At 47.4% G+C, this 20,139-nt stretch overlaps 1 protein-coding gene across 1 annotated transcript; it reads left to right on the top strand.

Annotated features, from left to right (window-relative positions):
* Window positions 1-3,273: 3,273 nt before the first annotated feature.
* KDELR2 (KDEL endoplasmic reticulum protein retention receptor 2) lies at window positions 3,274-18,634 on the top strand. The gene is made up of 5 exons (XM_055562449.1): window positions 3,274-3,514; window positions 12,601-12,701; window positions 15,630-15,788; window positions 16,752-17,004; window positions 18,329-18,634. The coding sequence occupies exons 1-5, from the start codon at window positions 3,424-3,426 to the stop codon at window positions 18,361-18,363; spliced, it is 639 nt and encodes a 212-aa protein (XP_055418424.1). The 5' UTR covers window positions 3,274-3,423; the 3' UTR covers window positions 18,364-18,634.
* The last annotated feature ends 1,505 nt before the right edge of the window (window positions 18,635-20,139 follow it).

Here is a 20,139-nt window from a genome sequence, read left to right as displayed (position 1 = left end):
TGCACGGGCTTCTCGTGCCACTCTGGTGGCTTCCACGGTCGTGCAGCAGAGGCTCTAGGCAGGCAGGCTTCAGTAATTGCAGCCCCTGGGCTCAGAAGTTGTGGTGCATCAACTAAGTTGCTCCGCAGCACGTGGAATCTTCTGGGACCCGGGATCAAACCTGCGTCCCCTGGATTGGCAGGCAGATTCTTATCCATTGGACCACCAGGGATGTCTGGGAGCACCACGTTCTTGAATCTTCTCCATAACTGCCTGTGGATCAGGCCTCTTGGCCGCCACACCAGCCTTGATGATTTGATCAGTCACGATGCTCATGGTGACCCCCTGACTTTTGGCCTCTCTTGCTGGACCCTACCATCCTTGTTGGTCTCTAACGACAGCTCCTCCTGTCGTTAGCCTGGCCAGTGGAGGGAAGTCATCACTATGAGGGGCACTGGTGTCCCTCTGGCCGGGTTCTCAAAGCGCCATCCCTGGCCCAGCAGGATACTGACGGGCTCCACCGCAGACCCACTGAGTCAGACGCTGGGGATGGGCTGGCCATGTGGGTCTCAGCAAGCCCTCCCCAGGCTTCAAACGCACATCCAGGTTTGAGGACAACTGAATTCGGGCCTCGATGAAGGGTGCGTCCTCTGGGCTCTCCTGCAGGACAAAATCCCATCCCACCGTGTGCCCTGATATTGCCCTAATGGTCCAGGAGCGAGCGACGAGAATGAAGACAGAACATGAAATCTGGTGCCGTGGGTCAGGGGACCTGCAGCCCCTACTGGGCTGCGGTGCAGAGTCCACTCTGAGTCCGGCTTTTATTCTTGATTGTAGCTACAACAATTTCTTTGATCTTATCTTTTTCAAGACACTACACTGACATAGTCCAGATCTCCTTGTTTTCACCCAGGTCGTCCCCTTCTGGGCTAGTCTCAGGAACAATCATCAAGTACACGGGCGGCTTCATGCCTGACCCCCGACCCAGTGTTTCCAGGTCCATGCTTTCATGACCCCAGTCATACTCCCTTCTGGGTCTGGTCTCGGGGTTTGTAACAAGGCTATTATTCTAAGAAAAACATGAAAGATAATAATTAACACAGTTCTTAATATATGCCGTTTTTCCAGGTGCTATTTCTGTGGAATTTCTCAAGGCTGTGAAAGTACATTATTAGGAATTCCCACTACGCCCTGACACCCTAGCATTTTGACCTCATTCACCGAGAGCCATCATTTTCTCCAGGCTTCTGGAAGCCATCTTAATAGTTCACACCAACTGGGTGCCTCGAAATTTTCGTTCAAGTTCAGCCCTGGGGCTGGAACTAGGAAGGTTCAGGCTTGAGTCCTGACTCCCTCTCCTTCTGCAGGGCGGGAGGACTTCCCTGCGGACAGTCAGGGAGGCCTATTGGCTTCCTAGCCTGCCTTTCGGAGAAGGCAATGGCACCCCACTCCAGTACTCTTGCCTGGAAAATCCCATGGATGGAGGAGCCTGGTGGGCTGCAGTCCATGGGGTCGCTAGGAGTCGGACACGACTGAGCGACTTCACTTTCACTTTTCATTTGCATGCATTGGAGAAGGAAATGGCAACCCACTCCAGTGTTCTTGCCTGGAGAATCCCAGGGACGGGGGAGCCTGGTGGGCTGCTGTTTATGGGGTCGCACAAAATCCGACACAACTGAAGCAACTTAGCAGCAGCAGCAGCCTGCCTTTAAGAGACTGTTGCTTGTCCTGAGTGTTTCATGAATGACACTCATGTTGAGCGTCGGTGCCACTTGGTAGCAGCCAGACCATTCTGTGGTCCTCGGGTCTACTATTTCCTGTATACAGTTCACTGACTGATACGTCCCGCACTCACTCTTATGTTCTCTCCCACGTTACCCCCTCCCAGTCCACCACCAGTGAGAGTTTTCATAATTTGATCACTACTTTCTGCCAAGGGTTGTCTGTGCTCCCCCCACTAATGGGGCCTCCAATGCCAGGTCTGCTGCGTGGGATCCAGGTCCAAAACCAAAACTACTCACGGGCTTTCTTGGACCCGCACTCCATTCTGCATCTGTGTTACATACTCTGATATTTGCTGTCAAAAATGATACAGTACGATATAAAGACAAACAGTAAAATTCATGACCATAATTTAAAATTTTTTTTTTCTTTACTTAGAATGGCATTAAATAGCGAACAGGAAACAAGCCGAGAGAGAATGCAAAATAAAGGGGAAACCTTTACATTTTAGTACCTCTAATAGCACTTTTTTCCTGCTTTTGAACAATCGAGGAACCCATATTTTCATTTTGTGCTGGGCTCTGTAAATTATGCAGCCGTATTCTGTTTATCAGCTTCATCCCATTAGAAATTTCTTGTGATTTTCACATCCTACAGAAATGTTCATTTTCTAACCTAATTTTGCACACCTTCTCAGAGTCCTCAGAATGATAAAATCTTTAGACCCCTGCATAAACCGCACTCTTCCTAATATCCCCAATATCCACCTTATCTTGAGTGATGCAATCACATCAATTCCCCCCCCATACATTTTTATACAGTAAACCTATAGAACATATTAAAAAGAAGAGACATTGCTTTGTCAACAAAGGTCCATCTAGTCAAGGCTATGGTTTTTCCAGTGGTCATGTATAGAGATGAGAGTTGGACCATAAAGAAAGCTGAGCGCCCAAGAATTGATGCTTTTGAACTGTGGTGTTGGAGAAGACTCTTGAGAGCCCCTTGGACTGCAAGGGGATCCAACCAGTCACTCCTAAAGGACATCAGTCCTGAATATTCATTGGAAGGACTGATGCTGAGGCTGAAACTCCAATGCTTTGGCCACCTGATGCGAAGAACTGACTCATTGGAAAAGACCCTGATGCTGGGAAAGATTGAAGGCAGGAGGAGAAGGGGACGACAGAGGATGAGATGGTTGGATGGCATCACCGACTCAATGGACGTGAGTTTAAGTAAACTCCGGGAATTGGTGATGGACAGGGAGGCCTGCTGCAGTCCATGGGGTCGCAAAGAGTCGGACACGACTGAGCGACCGAACTGAACAGAACTGATAGAGCTCTTAAAATCAGTGGGAGGGGGGAAAATCCCTCACAAGGGAGTGTCATTTCAAAAATTAAAGGAAATCGCTGGCTCCCCTGGGGAAGCCGGAAACCTGGCAGGGGGAAGTTGGCAAGGAGTCAGGGTCCCACGGAGCGAGCCCTGCAGCTCCGCTCTCGCCCGGCCTGCGCTCTGCGCGTGCCCTTTAAGGGGCGGGGCCGGGGCGGGGCCTGGCGGTCGCCCGCTCTCCCAAGCTGCCCTGCGCGCGCGCCGGCAGTTCGGCCACGTCCCTGGCCACGTCGCGCCCGCTCTCGCCATCTTCGCCGCTTCCTCTCAGGGGCCGCCGCCGCCGCCGCTGCCTGAGCTGCCGAGCCTGGGGCCGCCGCGCAGATCGCCGCTGCCGCCATGAACATCTTCCGGCTGACCGGGGACCTGTCCCACCTGGCGGCCATCGTCATCCTGCTGCTGAAAATCTGGAAGACGCGCTCCTGCGCCGGTGAGCGGCGAGCGAGGCCCGGGAGAGGCTCGGGCGCGGGGCCGGGTCCCTGGGAGGACCGGGCGACCTCGGCCGCCCCAGGGCCCGCAGGCCTGCGCCGGCCCGACACACCCCCCTCGGCCGGGCTGGCGGGTGGCTGGGCCCCGAGGGGAGCCTGCGGCCCTTGGGGGTAGGAGCTCGGGCCGGGGTGCGGTGTCGGGGCGCTGGGCCCGGCTCCGCACTTGGCTGCGAACTTGAGCCGTCGGGGGCCGGAGAGGCGCCAAGTGGACCGCGCGGGCCCTTGTTGGATCTGAAAAGTTTGGTTGCGGGGCGGGGGGTCCAGCACGCCGGTCCCCCGCGCCCTCGGCTTCAGTGGGCGCTTCTCCGCGCGCCTGGGTAGGAAGGGGGGGTGTCCCGAGGTGCGGGGAGCCTGCGAATCAATGGGACGCGCAGGAGGAGGATGGGCAGGATCGCCGCGCTGGGTCTGACGTGGCAGCCGACCCAGCCCGGGAGGTGGGGCGGACGTGGGGAGAGGTCACCCCGCTCCCCACCCTGCCCCTCGGAGGACCGGCCTTTCGGTGAAGGTGCCCGGGCAGGCCTGTCCTTTAGAGTCCCGTGGGCTTCAACCCAGCCCTCGGGTCCCGGATCGCGCCTGCCGCGCGGGAGGGGCCTGTGGGGAGATCTCTAAGCGAATTTCTTGGGACAGTTAATGCTGCTTTGAGGGACGATCTAGTTTGTCAAAACTCCTCTGAGCGCCTCCATCTAATAACGGGTTGTCTTAGACCTGCGGCGCGCCGCCGGGTACCGCCGAGGTCTCCTGTGGTCTCCTGTAATTCCTCACTCCACGTCACCAGTGAGTTGGCGGCTCCTCCTCGCGAGTACACGTTTCGTGCACACGCTGCTGGGAGGCAGTGAGACCCATCTTTCTCAGCTAGTCCTTGCAGGGTTTTGCGTTTCGTTAGCCCTAAGAGCTTAAGGACGGCGAATTTTTAAATGATTTCTTAAAAGTACAGTCTTCCTTACACATATTTTTGGTGCCATGTCCTCAGTGTAATACACGTTTGGAGAATTAAAGAACTTAATTTTTGCAAGACAGTAAAAGATGGAGTCCTAAACGACTCGGGTGGCAGAGAATTCCATGTACCTGATTGATTTCTACCTATTTTCGCCTCTAGAATAATAACACCACTTTGGCTGTAGTCTTCAGGCCTCACCTGTCTCCCTGGAACACAGCTGAGATCCAGGAAGTAAGAAGAACCAAAAAAGACCTTTGAGCAGTCAAAATGGATGTTACAAAGTCCACGTACTGAAACCAGTGTGTTTGGCTTGGAGATGATCTCTCAATTCATGCATAGTTCGGAGGGGTTCATTTGTACCCTTTCCAATGACAGCAAAGTAATTTCAGCCAATGACTGCGAAGTAATTTCAGCGATTGTGAGAGCTGATATTTAAGTGCTGGCTGTGTGTTAGGTAGTGAGGTAAATGCCTTATATGGCTTATCCCACATAGTCCTTGGTGCTCAGATGGTAAAGAATTTGCCTGCAATGCGGGAGACCTGGGTTTGATCCCTGGGTTGGGAATATCCCCTGAAGAAGGGAGTGGCAACCCACTCCGGTATTCTTGCCTGGAGAGTTCCATGGATAGAGGAGCCTGGTGGGCTACAGTGCAAGGAGTCGCAAAGAGTCAGACATGACGAACACTTTCACGTAGTCCTTGAAATAACCTTATGAAGGGAGTGCCCTTGCCCCCATTCCCTGGAGAAGGTAACTGAGGCACAGGGAGGTGAGATGACTGGTAGAGCCAGGATTGGTGTACAGGCAAGGTGTGCCACCCAGTGAAAGATGTGCATGAACGTCTGTTTGGTCTATGGAGTTTTGGTTTAGGCATTTGGTGCCAGGTCAGTGGTTTAGGTCATTTCTTTCTGTACTCAGAAAATGTTATTTTATTTTTAAGATTTTTTTTTTTTGATGTGGACCATTTTTAAAGTCTTTATTGAATTTGTTACAATATTGTTTCTGTTTTATGTCTTGGTTTTTTGGCCCTGAGGCATGAGAGATCCTAGCTCCCCGACCAGGGTTCAGACCTGTACCCCTTGCATTGTTAGGTGAAGTCCTGACCACTGGACCACCAGGGAATTCCCTAGGAAATGTTATTTTTAATCCCTGCTTTATCAAGATATAATCGACATATAACATTGTATTCGTTTTAGGTGTACAACATACAGATTTGATATATGTATTGGGAGATGATTACCACAGTAATCATCTGTTAACACCCATCACCACACATAGCGACTTTTGTTTTCTCTTGTGATGAAAGCTTTTAAGATCTACTCTCCTAGCAACTTTCAAATATGCAATACAGTCTTGTTAACTATAGTCCCCATTGTATGTTACATCCCCAAAATTTTATTTATCTTCTAACTGGAAGTTTGTGCCTTTTGACTGCTGCTGCTAAGTCACTTCAGTCGTGTCCAACTCTGTTCGACCCCATAGACGGCAGCCCACAAGGCTCCCCCATCCCTGGGATTCTCCAGGCAAGAATACTGGAGTAGGTTGCCATTTCCTTCTCCAATGCATGAAAGTGAAAAGTGAAAGTGAAGTCGCTCAGTTGTATCCAACTCCTAGCGACCCCACAGACTGTAGCCTACCAGGCTCCTCCGTCCATGGGATTTTCCAGGCGAGGGGACTGGAGTGGGGTGCCATTGCCTTTTGACTACCTTCACTCATTTTGACCACCCCATCACCAGAAATGTTACTTTTAATCTTTATTTTTGCTCCAAAGTCTTTGTATGAGTCTCTTAGTCTTTTATATGTTCCTCAGAATCCTCTTCTCTGTCAAGACATTTAATATTGAAGCACACTATCTCCTAAACATGGATCTAAACTAAGATATTGGGGGGGAAGTTAGTACAGTGCTGAATATGGAGTTCTCAGGGAAGCACTGAGTAATGAGAGAAAGTGAAAGGGTTTGCTATTTTGTTTGTTGTTTTTTGACATTCACTAATTTCATTTGGGAGATTTAGGAGTATTTAGGAAATATAAAATACTTAAGCCAAAATAACAAGGAAGATAAATAGGTGAGTTAAATTTGTGTCTGTTTGCTTGGTATTCCAATAGTTACTAAACTATCCTCGTTGTCAGACTTAGGATCATTTTTGTTCTTACATGTGAGATTTTCTAGCCTTATAAAAATCAAAATCACCAAGATCATTTATTCAGAATTAAAATCTGGATTTGACTGGTTGCCTTGTTTTTCCATCCTAATTTAAAGTCGTTTAGGGACTTTTGAAAGGGTAAGAATTTGATGAGTTTCTCAAATAACTGGAATAGGAGACATCTACATTCAGGTTGTGTTTCTCACTTTGAAAATACTGGTCTTGGGATTCATTTTAGGATTTTGGCCCTTATTTGGAACATAGCTGCAACTATAGAACCAGGAGGCTTTTTCCCCTTAGGGTTAGGGATGAGATAGTTTAGTGAGGAAGATTCTGCTTTCTTGACCGTCTAATTCCATAACAGCAGCCACAAAGGACCTTTTAAAGTGGAGGCTGGGGAGTTGATCTTGGTTTTGTTAGGATTGACATTCTCCGCTGTGTGCATTGTCATGATGGAGGGATGAATGAAATGTGAGTTCCTTGTCTTCCTGAGCTCTGATGCAGCTGGATCCACAGTGTCCCAAACATGGACCTGGGGAGAGTTGGGGGAACACCCCTTGGTTTGTAGGTGACGAACTTCCTGTCTGCATTTTCCTGTAGGCTGATGGTTGTTAGTGCTGTGTCTAGTGGGCTTAAGCTGCTGGTGGATCCTTCTGAGCTCAGGGCTCCCAGCCTTCCTCCTGGGCCTTCCCTTCTCTCCTCCGCCTGTTACTCAGATTGTTGTTAGCTGTTGTCGTGTAAGTCACAGGTTTTCCGTCCTCCTAAACTTGACAGCAGTGTGCAGTGTCCCTGTGTTTCTTGTAATTGTATAGTGTATGTGTATGTGTGGTCTTTATTGGAGAAGGCGATGGCACCCCACTCCAGCACTCTTGCCTGGAAAATCCCATAGACGGAGGAGCCTGGTGGGTGCAGTCCATGGGGTCGCAAAGAGTCGGACACGACTGAGCAACTTCACTTTCACTTTTCACTTTCACTTTTCACTTTCACGCATTGGAGAAGGGAATGGCAACCCACTCCAGTGTTCTTGCCTGGAGAATCCCAGGGATGGGGGAGCCTGGTGGGCTGCCGTCTCTGGGGTCGCACAGAGTCGGACACGACTGAAGCGACTTAGCAGTAGCAGTCGTTGAATTTTATGAGGAGATAGTTTATTTACAGTGAATGTATCTGATTTACAAAAAGCAGCCATTTTCTTGGCTCTTAAATGTGCTTAAGTTTTAGGTTTTAATATAGTTCTTCTTAAATTGTCTTAAGTGGTCTGCAGTGAACTGGCGTTTTGTGTGATTTATTTGTGTATTTTGTAGTGGCTTCTCCAGATTGGGGGAGCTCCTGTCTTTGTTGTTGTTCATTGAAGTGCGGTTGATTTACAGTGTTGTGCTCGCTTCGAGTGTACAGCAAAGTGGTTCAGATGTGTGTGCGTGTGTTCTTTTCAGAATCTTTCCCTTATAGTTCACTACAAACTGCTGAGTATAGTTTCCTGTGCTGCACGGTACATCTTCGTTGTGACAGTTTATATTTTTGAAGCACAAGAAAAACACCTCTTCTTTTATCATCTTTGAATACTCCGGGAAGCTTTTGCCTCCCATTCCCAGCTCCCTCTTTGTAGCAGCTATCACCTCTGCTCTTTGGAGTGCCAAGCTCCTGAGTAATCATGGCTCTTACTTACTGACCACCCACTCTGTGGCCACAAGGCACTGGGGACACAGTTCTGAGCAGCAGCTTGCCACTGTCAAAGTTTCTCTTCTCAAGAAAGCGGCAATTTAGCTGAAATAAGATATATATAAAAAGATAAAAATCCAGGATATCAAACCACATAGGCAGTAAACACTGTGGATGTGAAGTGTCAAGAAAGACCCTGGGGAGGGCTCCCCTGATTTCACAGCAAGGAGGGTATGAGACCTCCATGAGGAACGTATGCAACTTCGCTGATGGACATAGAAGCGGCCCGAATGCGTGTTCATACCATACCTGGTCCTGGACAGGACCGGGCAGAGGAGAGCAGACAGGGCGATTCGCCTTCCCAGAGTACCTTTCTAATTCAGAATATCATCACAGTCAAAGGACAATAAATTGAGAGAAATAATCTGCAATATATCTAAGTGGCAAAAGGTTAATATCCACCTTAAAAATTAATGTTTAATTTTAAATTAATTTAATTAATTAATCCTCCAAATTAAAAAAAAAACAACAGCCTGATAGGTAAATGAGCAAAGCTAGCAGTTTATAGAAGAATAACAGAAGGCCAGTTAAGAGTGAAAGAATGCCCTGCCTCATTAGTAGTTAGAAGTTTGGGTGTTAAAAGAGCAGTGGATGCCATCTTTTGCCACTGGGTGGGAAAAAGTCAGAGGTTTACAACATCTTGATGTAAGCAGAGATGTAAAGAGTATTCTCATCTGGTGTTGTGAATATGTAAATTGGCACAGCCTATGTAGGAGAAATTTGACATTATTTCAAAAGTTAAAGTGCTGATATATTTTGTCAGCGTTTCTAGGGAATTTGAACTACAGAAATTGCCATGTAGGTGAACAAGCTAACCACAGGTATAAAGGTGTTTGTTGTGCCTAAATAAACACAGAACACTATTTATAGATACAAAGATATTCATGGAGCGTTTACAAGAACAAAAATTGTACACAACCCAATGTCCACTTGTGTGGAGGGAGTCACACAAATGTTGGTACATTCACACTGCAGAACACTATGCAGCCATTAAAAAGAATAAGGTAGAAGTATTAACAGGAGAAGATATGTCTGAAATACTAAGTTGAGAAAGCAAGTTGTAAACAAAGAGATAGTATGGCCCATTTTAAGGGGCAAACGTGTGAGTACATACAAATACACATACAGAGAAAGGGGCTTTAAAAAAGTCTGGAGCATTGTATTTAAAGTGGAGGTGGGAGGGGTGTTTACTAGGTCCAGTTGGTATTTTTAATAAAATAGCATGGATTTCGCTGAAAACAGGAAAAGGTGGCAAAGCAGCATATAGTAATAAGAGCTGTCACTAAGCACCCACAAGCATGGCAGGTATCGAAAAAACACTTTTTCCAACAGGCCCATACTTTGTCCCCGTTTGGCAGGGGCAGAAAGTGAGGTTTAGGGGGGCCGAGTATGTAACGGCCCTGTGTGACCTGGTGCACTCAGAGCTGAGCTTGAACCCAAACCTTCTGGCTCCACAGCCCCTTCCCCTGCTCACAGGAGCTGTGCTGTGAGCCAGCTGCTGAGCCCTGTGCTAGGGTGTTAGTGGCCGTCAGGAGAGCAGCTGGCACCTTGGAGACAGTGGGCCGGCGCGTGGTGCCCGGGGCGCCAGGTGAGCACTGCCCTGCAGGTTTTCCTGCTGCTCTGACCTGTGGTGCTTGGGTGCATCCAGTGTTGGCAGGAAGAAACAGTTCACAGAAGGCTTGTCCGTCTGGTTGAGGGTTTTGTTCTGTAAACCAATGGAAATATGAGAAATGCAGCTTTTAACCTGCAGCAGAATTTAAGGTCATGTACACTGGAATGCTTAGTTGGAGGCGTTCATTAACCTTCACTTGGCCCAGTGGGAGAAGATGGGAATGGTGGTGTGTGTGATGATTGGTTTCCGTTTTACAAGTTGTGTTCCCTAGTGTGGAGGTGCTCCCTGGTGTGGAGGTGCTCCCTGGTGTGGAGGTGCTCCCTGGTGTGGAGGTGCTGCTCCCTGGTGTGGAGGTGCTGCTCCCTGGTGTGGAGGTGCTCAATGGTGTGGAGGTGCTGCTCCCTGGTGTGGAGGTGCTCGTTGGTGTGGAGGTGCTCCCTGGTGTGGAGGTGCTGCTCCCTGGTGTGGAGGTGCAGTACATTTGTTACAGAACCACTGAGAGTGAGTGGTCTTCAGAGCTTGTTTCCCTGGCCTTCGTGTCCTTTAGTCTCAACCTGGGAACTGACGGTGGAAGCGCCTCCCACTTCATAGCGAGTGTCCCCGGAAGGAGATTCCTGCCCCGCCCGCTCTGTCTTCTTCAAGAAGCTGGGATCCCCGCCTTCTTGAGAAGACAGACTGGTTTTCTTTGTTAAAAGGGAAAGCCTGCTCTTCGGGATCCAGGCCGGGAAGAATCGGGCAGAACTGTGTAGGCACACAGCGCTCAGGTCTCCAGCATGGTGGCTCCTGCCCGGGTTTTACACCACAGGACAAGCTGCAGCCACATGCCGCCTGTGCCCTTCTCCTCTGCCCCACCCCCTGGCGGGCAGTAAATTAGGGCAGAGCCCGGAGCACGCACCTGTTCACAGTCAGAGACACAGTATGTCTTCAAAACTCTTTGGAAGTCTTATCTCAAAATACCACAAAATGAGTTTACCCCCACGACATGAAAATAAATTGAAATACTGGTTTTTTTTTTTCCATTTGTTCATTCATTCAGCAGGTATTTTCTGGGCCCTGCTGTGTGTCAGACCATGGGGGGGGGCGCTCTGGAGGGGAGGGAGATGGGCAACCAAATGACCACAGGGCACTTTGTAAGCGCTGCCACAGGAGCTGGGCAGCAGCCTGGTGAAGTGGGTCTTCTGTACTTGCTGGATGAATAAGCAGCACTGAAGGAGGTTGTCTTCAAGGATGACTTTGATGGGAATTGGGTTGCAAAGGGGGGTGATAAAAGCGATATGTCTGTCCCTGATTTTTAGTATAGGAATTCTGAAAACAAGGGCAAATTTCAGTTTACCTGGCTTCCAAATTTTCAGGAGAATAAACCCTTTACAACTAAAACTTGCCTATATGTATTCTGTCATTTTTTAATTTAAAATATGGGAAAGAATCACATAGAAAATAAGCTGGGAGTTTCTCTCGCAAGGCTTCCACAGTCGCCAGATGCAAACTGCATGCTCCCGGTCCTCTTCCCCATCTTGTCTTCTCGCACGTTTTCTGTGTCAACAGCAGCCTCATCGATTCTCCTTTGGAACATTGATCTGTGATAAGAAAAAAAGAAACTTCCCTACTACTGGGGAAAAGACTAAAAGGGGCATGCTTACTCTCTGTATCTGTATCTCCACCTTTGGCCCTTGAAATTGGCCACTACTGATGGATCCAGAGGGATAGAGGCAGCTGTTTCTTCAGTTTCTCTTAGTTTATTTTTGTGAATAGGGTGGAACTGCAATTATTCCTCCACAAAAATAACGTTCTCAGAGCTAGGCTTTTTGCTTCAACAAGCTGTAAAATAGTTTTGGACAGTAGTGTTGTTTGTAAAATATCATTTAATAAAACATTGTGATTTTCACCTTTGGAAGAATATTGCTAATGATTTGGGTTCAGTGACATTTCCACTAAATACAAACTGCTTAACTGTCTAATGATGTGAAGTTCATAATGTAGATGAGGGTGGGTGGGCCCTGACACCTAGTGAGATCCACTTTGCTCAAAAAGTCGCTCTTCAGCATCTGAAACCCACGGTGCCCGGCTGTTGTCACATAACTATTTGGCCAAATCCAGATGGCAAGTGACCTCATCGTCTCGACTGAGTGTCCCTGTGCTCCACATGGGCTCTGGGGGGAGTGGGGAGTGGTGACTGGAGGGAGAAAGAGTTTCAAGATGTTCAAACAGTAAAAGGTGCTGCTTTGGAAGGCTAGTAGGTTCCCACCCTCTTGTTGCCATAGCATCCAGGAGCATGTTTGTGTGAGTCTGAGTTTGGTTGTGTGGTTCATCTAAGATAATTTAAGTTTTATCTCCTCCAAGTAATGCTGCCTCCCAAAAGCAGTCACCGTAGGAGGCCAAGCCAGGGGGATTACAGCTCAGACTTTTCCTTGAAGCACGGCCCCCACTTGGTTCCTCGTCGCCTTGTCTGTTCAAGGATGTTGAGGGAATGGAAGACTAAAACTGCTCTCATGCGTTTGGAGTCATCCCAACCCCTGGCTTTGGCGCCTGGTGGCCCACGTTCCTGCAATCCCTTCATGGTATCGACTTCAAGAATCACAGAGCTCTTGGTGTATTTCTAACACTTTGCTTTTGTTTCTTCAGGTATTTCTGGGAAAAGCCAGCTTCTGTTTGCACTGGTCTTCACAACTCGTTACCTGGATCTTTTTACTTCATTTATTTCATTGTATAATACGTCTATGAAGGTATGGTGTGGCACCCAACGGAGTGTGTTTTGTCCATAATTCACAGACCTGTGGAAACTGTTAAACTTACGTCACCTGTGCACTTAATTAGGCATCTTCAAGAATAATGTCTAGATGTGCTGCTGTTGATGTAAGCCTTTTGAGACCACCTAGTACGTACAGCTTGGAATAGTTACCATTAAGCATATTTTTTCCTGTATCAAAGCAGTATCTATTTAATTAAAGCACTTTGCACTTAGAGATTTCTTGCTCTTAAGTTCATCAACTGTGATAAACTTCTGAAGCTCTGGAAAACCCTCAAAGACAGAGGAGTGACTGTTATGTTTTCAAGCAGTGGGAAATTACAGGGTCCCTGGGAAAGGCCAGCAGGTTGGTTCAGGACGAGGAGGGGCAGGCGGGCTCCGGCTGCCCCGCCTTCTCCCGCCTCTCTGGGGCCTGGGCGTGCGTCGCGTGTCGCGTTTGCCGTGCTTAAGCGACATCTGCACCGGAGTTTACTTAATATGGTTCTAAACCTCCTAGCTCGTCCTAAGTGCTGGTACCCATGCCACCTGCGGTGTCAGAGTTTTCCTAACCACAGGAGGACGAACGTATGACTCGCAAAGCGCAGCATAATTGCATACACCTAGCCTCTTGTGCGCCGCGGGTGGTACACATGCCGCGCTTTGGGCAGTCTGGGTCCGCTCTGCAGGCGTTGAACTTGCAAGTGGTGAGCACCCCCGGGGCGCACTGAGGGCTGCAGACGGCAGGCAGCCCTGGGCAGATGGCTCGCTTGGATTGCTGCTGTGACCGCACGTTCGAGTCACCTAGAGGTGCTCCATTCTTCGTTACTGAGTGAAGGGAATTCATCAGGAATTCGCCTCCTTAGAAATGGCCATGTCCTTGCTTATTGTCCAGGTAAGTTAGAACTGTAGCTGTCAGAGGCGTGCGAGCAGGAGTCCCCTCCCCTCCCCTCCCTCTCAGTATGCCCAGCTTTCAGGAATCTTTACTTGCTTAATTGTTGCTTCCAAACATAATCCTAAAAATCAGGGGCACGAGAGGCGGGTTTTATGTGCTCATGGCTTCTTACTTTAAATGGCAAGCATGGGTGAGAGAAGAAAAAGAACTGCTTTGTTCAGTGGCCGCTGAGCCCTCGTGGATGCGTCGGGGCTGCTTGTGGGTGGGGGTGCTGGGCGGGGGAGACTGTACGTAGACGTGTGTGTGTTGTGTATACGTATCGGAGAAGGCAATGGCACCCCACTCCAGTACTCTTGCCTGGAAAATCCCATGGACGGAGGAGCCTGGTGGGCTACAGTCCATAGGGTCGCTAGGAATCGGACAGACTGAGCGACTTCACTTTCACTTTTCACTTTCACGCATCGGAGAAGAAAATGGCAACCCACTCCAATTTTCTTGCCTGGAGAATCCCAGGGACGGGGGAGCCTGGTGGGCTGCCGTCTCTGGGGTCGCACAGAGTCGGACACGACTGAAGCGACTTAGCAGCAGCAGCAGTGTATATGTATAGATGATGTGTTTATTCGCAAGCATATGTACATGTATTTTTGTGTGGAGAGAGCGCCTTGAGCAGTATAGGGTGTTAATCTTCCTTGGTTTTGCATTGAGAAGGGCTGTGTATGTGTTGCTTCTTCAGTATTATGGGTATAGGCGACAGTTTTGGTATTTTGTTGACTATTTGCAAATATAACTTCAAGATGCCTGGGACAGTTCAGGTCTTTGATTTGAAGTATATGAGGACTTATGACTGCTCTCATTTTCCTCTTATGTCGATTGACCCCAGTGTTTTCCGAATCAAATTTTGCAAGTCGACTTGGCTGGGACCAGGTCATGTGGCTGATACTCCAGCTGCCTGTGTTTATAGGTTCTTGAGCCTAAAATTCAGCAGTCTGAAAATTGGTGTAATCTCAGAATGTCAGACTTTTTCTTGGGTTCAGATGAGTATATAGTGTTTTTCCTTTTGAATGTGAAACACCATAGAACTTAATTGTAAACCCTTGAATAGCTATGCATTGTACAGTTATCACTTACTTTTGGTTTTGCTTTTGTTGTTAACCAGACGAAATTTCATAGCAACAATCTCAATGTTCAGTGTTAAAGTAACATGAGTTAAAACTGTCATTGCAAAGTGTAACATGAGTTACATTGTCTATGTTATCTTTTGAAAAGTGCTAGCTCAGAAATGTCCTCATGCTGTAAGGAAGTGCCTTGGTTTTGAACTGTATTGAACTTGCCATTCACTTTCTTTTCTGAGGCAACTATCTAATAATTTACAAAGAGATTAAAAATACATTTCTTGGCAGTCTCTTATAAAGTTAAACTCACGCTTAACATATGATCCAGCAGTCCCCCTCCTAGGTCTTTACCCAGGAGAAATGCAGGCTTATGTTCACACAAAAGCCTGTGCACAGATGTTCACAGCGGCTCCATCCCCCACCCCACAAGCTGTAAACAACCTACCTGTCCTCTAACTGGTAGGTGGATGAACCTCTGTGGCTGCCTCTTCCTAAAGACACAAGAGGACCAGTTCTTAATACACACGACAGCACGGCTGGATCTCAGGTTGTTGTGTTGACTGAAAAAAACTGGTCATAAGGTGACATACTGTTAAGTTCCATTTATGGAATAGAATTCTAGAAAAGGCCAAAGTGCAGGGACTGAGAACACACTGGCACTTGCCAGAGGTTAGGCCTGGAGGAAAGGCATGACTCTGTGGGGCAGCAGGAGGGAATTGGGGTGGGGGGAGTTAGGACTGGTCTGTGTCTTGATTATGGTGGTGGTTTTATGACGTATGGAACTGTATACCCCCCAAAAAGTGGATTTTACTGTATTTAAATTTTATATATATATATATATGGCTGATGTAGAAAACCAAGGGAATTGGAGCAATTGTAATATATTGATGACACAGCATCTTTTTTTTTTTTATCCTTTTAGCTCATCTACATTGCCTGCTCCTATGCCACAGTGTACCTGATCTACATGAAATTTAAGGCAACCTACGATGGAAATCATGATACTTTCCGAGTGGAGTTTCTGGTGGTCCCTGTGGGCGGCCTCTCATTTCTAGTCAATCATGATTTCTCTCCTCTTGAGGTTAGTTAAGAAGTTACTTAGGTAGTCATGTGCGGTTCCCTAAGGAAATAGACCTGTTTGCAGTTAATAGGGTTCTATTTTGTGTTTCGGGGGCGTGGGTGGGGAGTGGGTTAGCAAACAAAGGTAGTTTGATGTAAATAAATCCTGGGCAAGAATTAAGCACCCAGGTCAGACACCCACTTGAATGTCTGCTGACTCTCCTTTAGGATATAAGCTTGGCTTCTGTGACACCAAGCTGCTGCACTCCTTGTCTTGAGGAAGTGCAGCCTGCCTGGTGCCCAGCGCCGCGCCACGTGGTGGGGTGGCCTGCTCGCCAGTGCTCCCTCCAGCCCCAAGCGTCCGGAGTGAGGCGCTGGTCGTCCCCTGGTGGCAGCGGAGCCTGGGTGTAAACCCTCCAGGGACTCCTGCCAGACCCCTCCTCCGTAGGCATGAATGAAGAGCTGGGTTGGGAAGAGAGCTTGCGTGATTACGACTCTGACTTCTTAGCCCTTTGATTTAACCATGCCACAAAAAGCCTGAAGAGTAAAGAAAGAGGGAAATGATGTATGTCATCTGGGAAGGAGGAACGGCAGTGAGGGGTGGGAGGACCCAGCCCCCAGTCCTGCAGCCCTGGAGGAGGCGGGGTTGGCTCAGGGCCCCAGGGCCAGAGCGGGAGAGGCTGCCGGTGGGGAAGCATCGCGTTTGAAGAGCCAGGCAGTTCCCAGGGAAGAGTGCAGCACTGGCGAGGCCGGGGAGGGAGATCCAAGGAGGTACAGGCGTCCGGGAACCTCGCTTGTACCGGGGGGTCTGCGCCTTTATATGTGGCTTAAGTTTCTGTGGTTTATTAAAGTGCAGAGCTGCTCTGTCCTGGGCGCTGATGCCCAGACCCCGCTCCCTTTACACTGCTTCACGGTGAGGCAGGAGTGTTTGCTGTGAGTTGGCGGCAGGCGCCGGGCACTGACGGGGCTGCGGCTTCCCCCTCAGATATTGTGGACCTTCTCCATCTACCTGGAGTCGGTGGCCATCCTGCCACAGCTCTTCATGATCAGCAAGACCGGGGAGGCGGAGACCATCACCACCCACTACCTGTTCTTCCTGGGCCTCTACCGCGCCTTGTACCTCGTCAACTGGATCTGGCGCTTCTATTTCGAGGGCTTCTTTGACCTCATTGCCGTGGTGGCCGGCGTTGTCCAGACCATCCTGTACTGCGACTTCTTCTACTTGTACATCACTAAAGGTGCGTCAGGCTATGTGCGACCCGCTTCCCTCTTCCAGGGCTCCCTTGGCCGTCGTGCTTCTGATCTGACACTTGCTCAGAAGGCAAACTGGTTTCAGAGCACATCTTAATGACTGTCAGGTAGAATTCTTGGTCAGGATTTTCAGTCTTTTTTTTTTCTTTTTTTGCTATAATTTTATTGTTTTTCTACAATGACACATTTTCATTGTAAAACCAATCAGAATTAATAATTCTTAGAACAATCACCCAGAATCCTACCACTCCAAAATAATCATTGATAATGTTTAAGTAAACATAATGGTTTAATGATACATGATTTAAACTCAACATGCTGGTCTATAATTTGTTCTTCTTCCTGGACATCTGCATGACTTTTAATAGCAGTGGAGTCTTATGTTTATTATCGTAGTTTATTTATTCAGCCCCCTGTTCTTGGGTGTTTGGGCTTAAAAATGCAGTGTTTAACTCAGCGTCCGTGTATATATATATATATATATATATTTGCCTTTGTATGAATAGAGTACATGTGAACTTGACAAAAATCTGATGCTCAGAGAAAAATGCACAGTTACGTGTATTCACACAAACATGTGCTTATAGTTTTAGGGAGTTCAGGGGCCCTGAAACCGACCCACAGATCCCAGGCTAAGAATCCTCAGCTCACTTCAGTCGCTCAGTCGTGTCCGACTCTTTGCGACCCCATGGACTGCAGCACGCCAGGCTTCCCTGTCCATCACCAACTCCTAGAGTTTACTCAAACTCATGTCCATTGAGTTGGTGATGCCATCCAAGCATCTCATCCTCTGTCATCCCCTTCTCCTTACGCCTCCCAGCTAAGGAATCCTGGCTATACAGTAAAGAATAGCTTACTGTATAGCCAGTAAGAATCCTGGCTATCCAGTAAAATTTCTAATGGTGGAATTGCTAGATACAAGGGCATATGTATCTTAACTCTTTTTTTTAACATCCAAAATGTTCATAACTGTTATGTGTCAATATATGCAATTAGGGGATTAAGTCACGATGACAAAAAGCTGCCATGAATTAAAAGACAATTTCAATTGAACTAGTATTTTTAAATTCAGTTGCTAGGGCATCCGGATACATTAAGAAGATTCCAATCTGTGTATATGACATTCTCTTACTTCAGAGGACTGTGTTTATTGACACCCAAGTCAGATGCCTGGTGCTTGTCAGAAGCTCATCTCCCTGGACCTTGCTCTGTGGTGTCTTGTATGATGAACTTCTAGGAGTGGGGAGGAAGAAGCTGAAGCAGGTCAGGATGAGTAACCTTTTGTTTTCATCCTTGTCTTTAAACTTGCAGTTCTCAAGGGAAAGAAGCTCAGTCTGCCTGCGTAAGTGCCAAAGACCACCGCCAGCATCTGTCCTCAGGGTGCTCGGACAGAATTCTTACCGCAGCAAAGGCTCAAGATGCTTGATACGGAAAATTGGAAACTCAGCTCTTCTGTTGCAGATAGTCATCAGTGGCTCTGTAAGAACCCAGAGGGAAAGAACCAGAAGGTTTCTGTTTAATGCATCTTGCCTTATCTTTTTTTATTACTATGTACAAAGATTTTTTTACACAAAGAAACTTAATGCTGTATTAATAAAGTGTGTAGCTTCAATTGGGGGTAGTTCCAAAAGTGAAGATTTTGTGAGGAATAAGTGCAAACTGTTTTGGGTTTTTTTAATTCTTTGAAATTGTTGATTCTTTGTGTCTGCAATGAAATCGTACTCCTTGACAGTCAGTAGATAATATATTCCTCCATCTATCAAACTTGCATTCCACTATATTTATTTTTTTTTGCCAAAAGATGTTATCTTTGTTTGAAATCTGAGACACTATGTCCAGTTTGGTACATCCATTCAAATTGCTTCCCACTGACGTGGAACTCCTTCCCTGGACATCAAACACTACACGAGGCTGGTAAGGATAGCTTCCAAGTCTGAAGGTTTTCATTACCAAAATCTGAAGATTCTGAATGTAGATGGAGTTTCGTTTAAGAGTCACCAAAGGTGCCTGCCCTCCTCCCCTACTAAGTGTCAGTTGAAACTCTTCCGAGGGTGTCAAAAAGCTCGCTGGGGGGGCGGGGGTGGGGCTCTGGGCTGCTTGCCGCCTGAGCGTGACGTGGGAGAAACATTCGTGATTAGTTTGGACTTAGGACTCCTCTGAGGAATGGAACACAAGCGGTTACCTATCACTTGAATTTACAATTCCAGAAGATTGCTACAACCATGTCCGTTCTCAGATTCAAGTGGTTTTTCATATCCTTTTGGATAGCAGAATGATTGACTTTTTTTTAATTGGCAGCACCAGTTGCCATTCCTCTTACTCTTTTTGTTTTGTTTTTACTGAGCTCTTGCATGATTTATCTTCTGTTACCATCCTAAATAAACATTTTACTAAACCTAGAATAAATTGTCTTTTTTTCCTGAATTAGGGTTTTGGAACATCCTGTGTCAGGATGGGTTTTAGTCTTTGTTTTTCGATTGGCAACAGCTCTATATAGGGCTGCAAACATTTGTTCTTCCCTTAATCTAAAACCTCTTTTTTTTTTAAATTGCAGTTTTCCTCCTGATTTTGCCATTGTATTGATTTGCTGCGTTTTGTTTTTTTTTTTACTTATGCAAAAACATACGATTTTGGTTTTTTTGTGATCCACCATAAACGTTCAAGTATTGAATACTAACAGTGCTTACAACAAAAAGGATGTAGTAGTCTTGTTTACTGCATTAAAATATCTTGTGAAGGAAGGGAACTGGATGGATTTGACTTTTATCTAGTGTGTCTCCAAACATCTTTCTAAACAGGTAGTATAACTGCATAGTTTAACCTCCTGTCCTTATCGCTCTCACCCCGCCTCCCCGCCCATGTCTTTGCTTTTGTGTATCAGAGTATCTTTCTTTCAGGCATTCCAGTTTAGTTTCTGTTTTCATCCTTTTTGGAAGATTCTAATGGCAAGGAGGAAGGGTGGGAAATCCTGGCCTACATGGAGCAGACCCCAGAGTTCCCAAACTGGGGGCTGGGGGAGTCTTGTTTTTGTGCATGTAACTCACACACGAGCTGGGCTCGTTCTTAGGCGAGCACAGAGCAAGGATCTGGGACTTGCGGAAGCATGGAGTGTTGACACCTCC

This window comes from Bubalus kerabau, chromosome 23, assembly GCF_029407905.1.
Source record: "Bubalus kerabau isolate K-KA32 ecotype Philippines breed swamp buffalo chromosome 23, PCC_UOA_SB_1v2, whole genome shotgun sequence".
NCBI classification, from domain to species: domain Eukaryota; kingdom Metazoa; phylum Chordata; class Mammalia; order Artiodactyla; family Bovidae; genus Bubalus; species Bubalus kerabau.
This window is presented reverse-complemented; position numbering and strand designations above follow the sequence as displayed.

Bases quoted from the DNA above. Each gene is read 5' to 3' on its own strand.
- KDELR2 (XM_055562449.1), top strand. From the start codon at position 3,424: ATGAACATCTTCCGGCTGACCGGGGACCTGTCCCACCTGGCGGCCATC. The intron at 12,702-15,629 runs GTATGGTGTGGC...TTATCCTTTTAG, and splicing joins TGTATAATACGTCTATGAAG to CTCATCTACATTGCCTGCTC. The intron at 15,789-16,751 runs GTTAGTTAAGAA...CTTCCCCCTCAG, and splicing joins ATGATTTCTCTCCTCTTGAG to ATATTGTGGACCTTCTCCAT.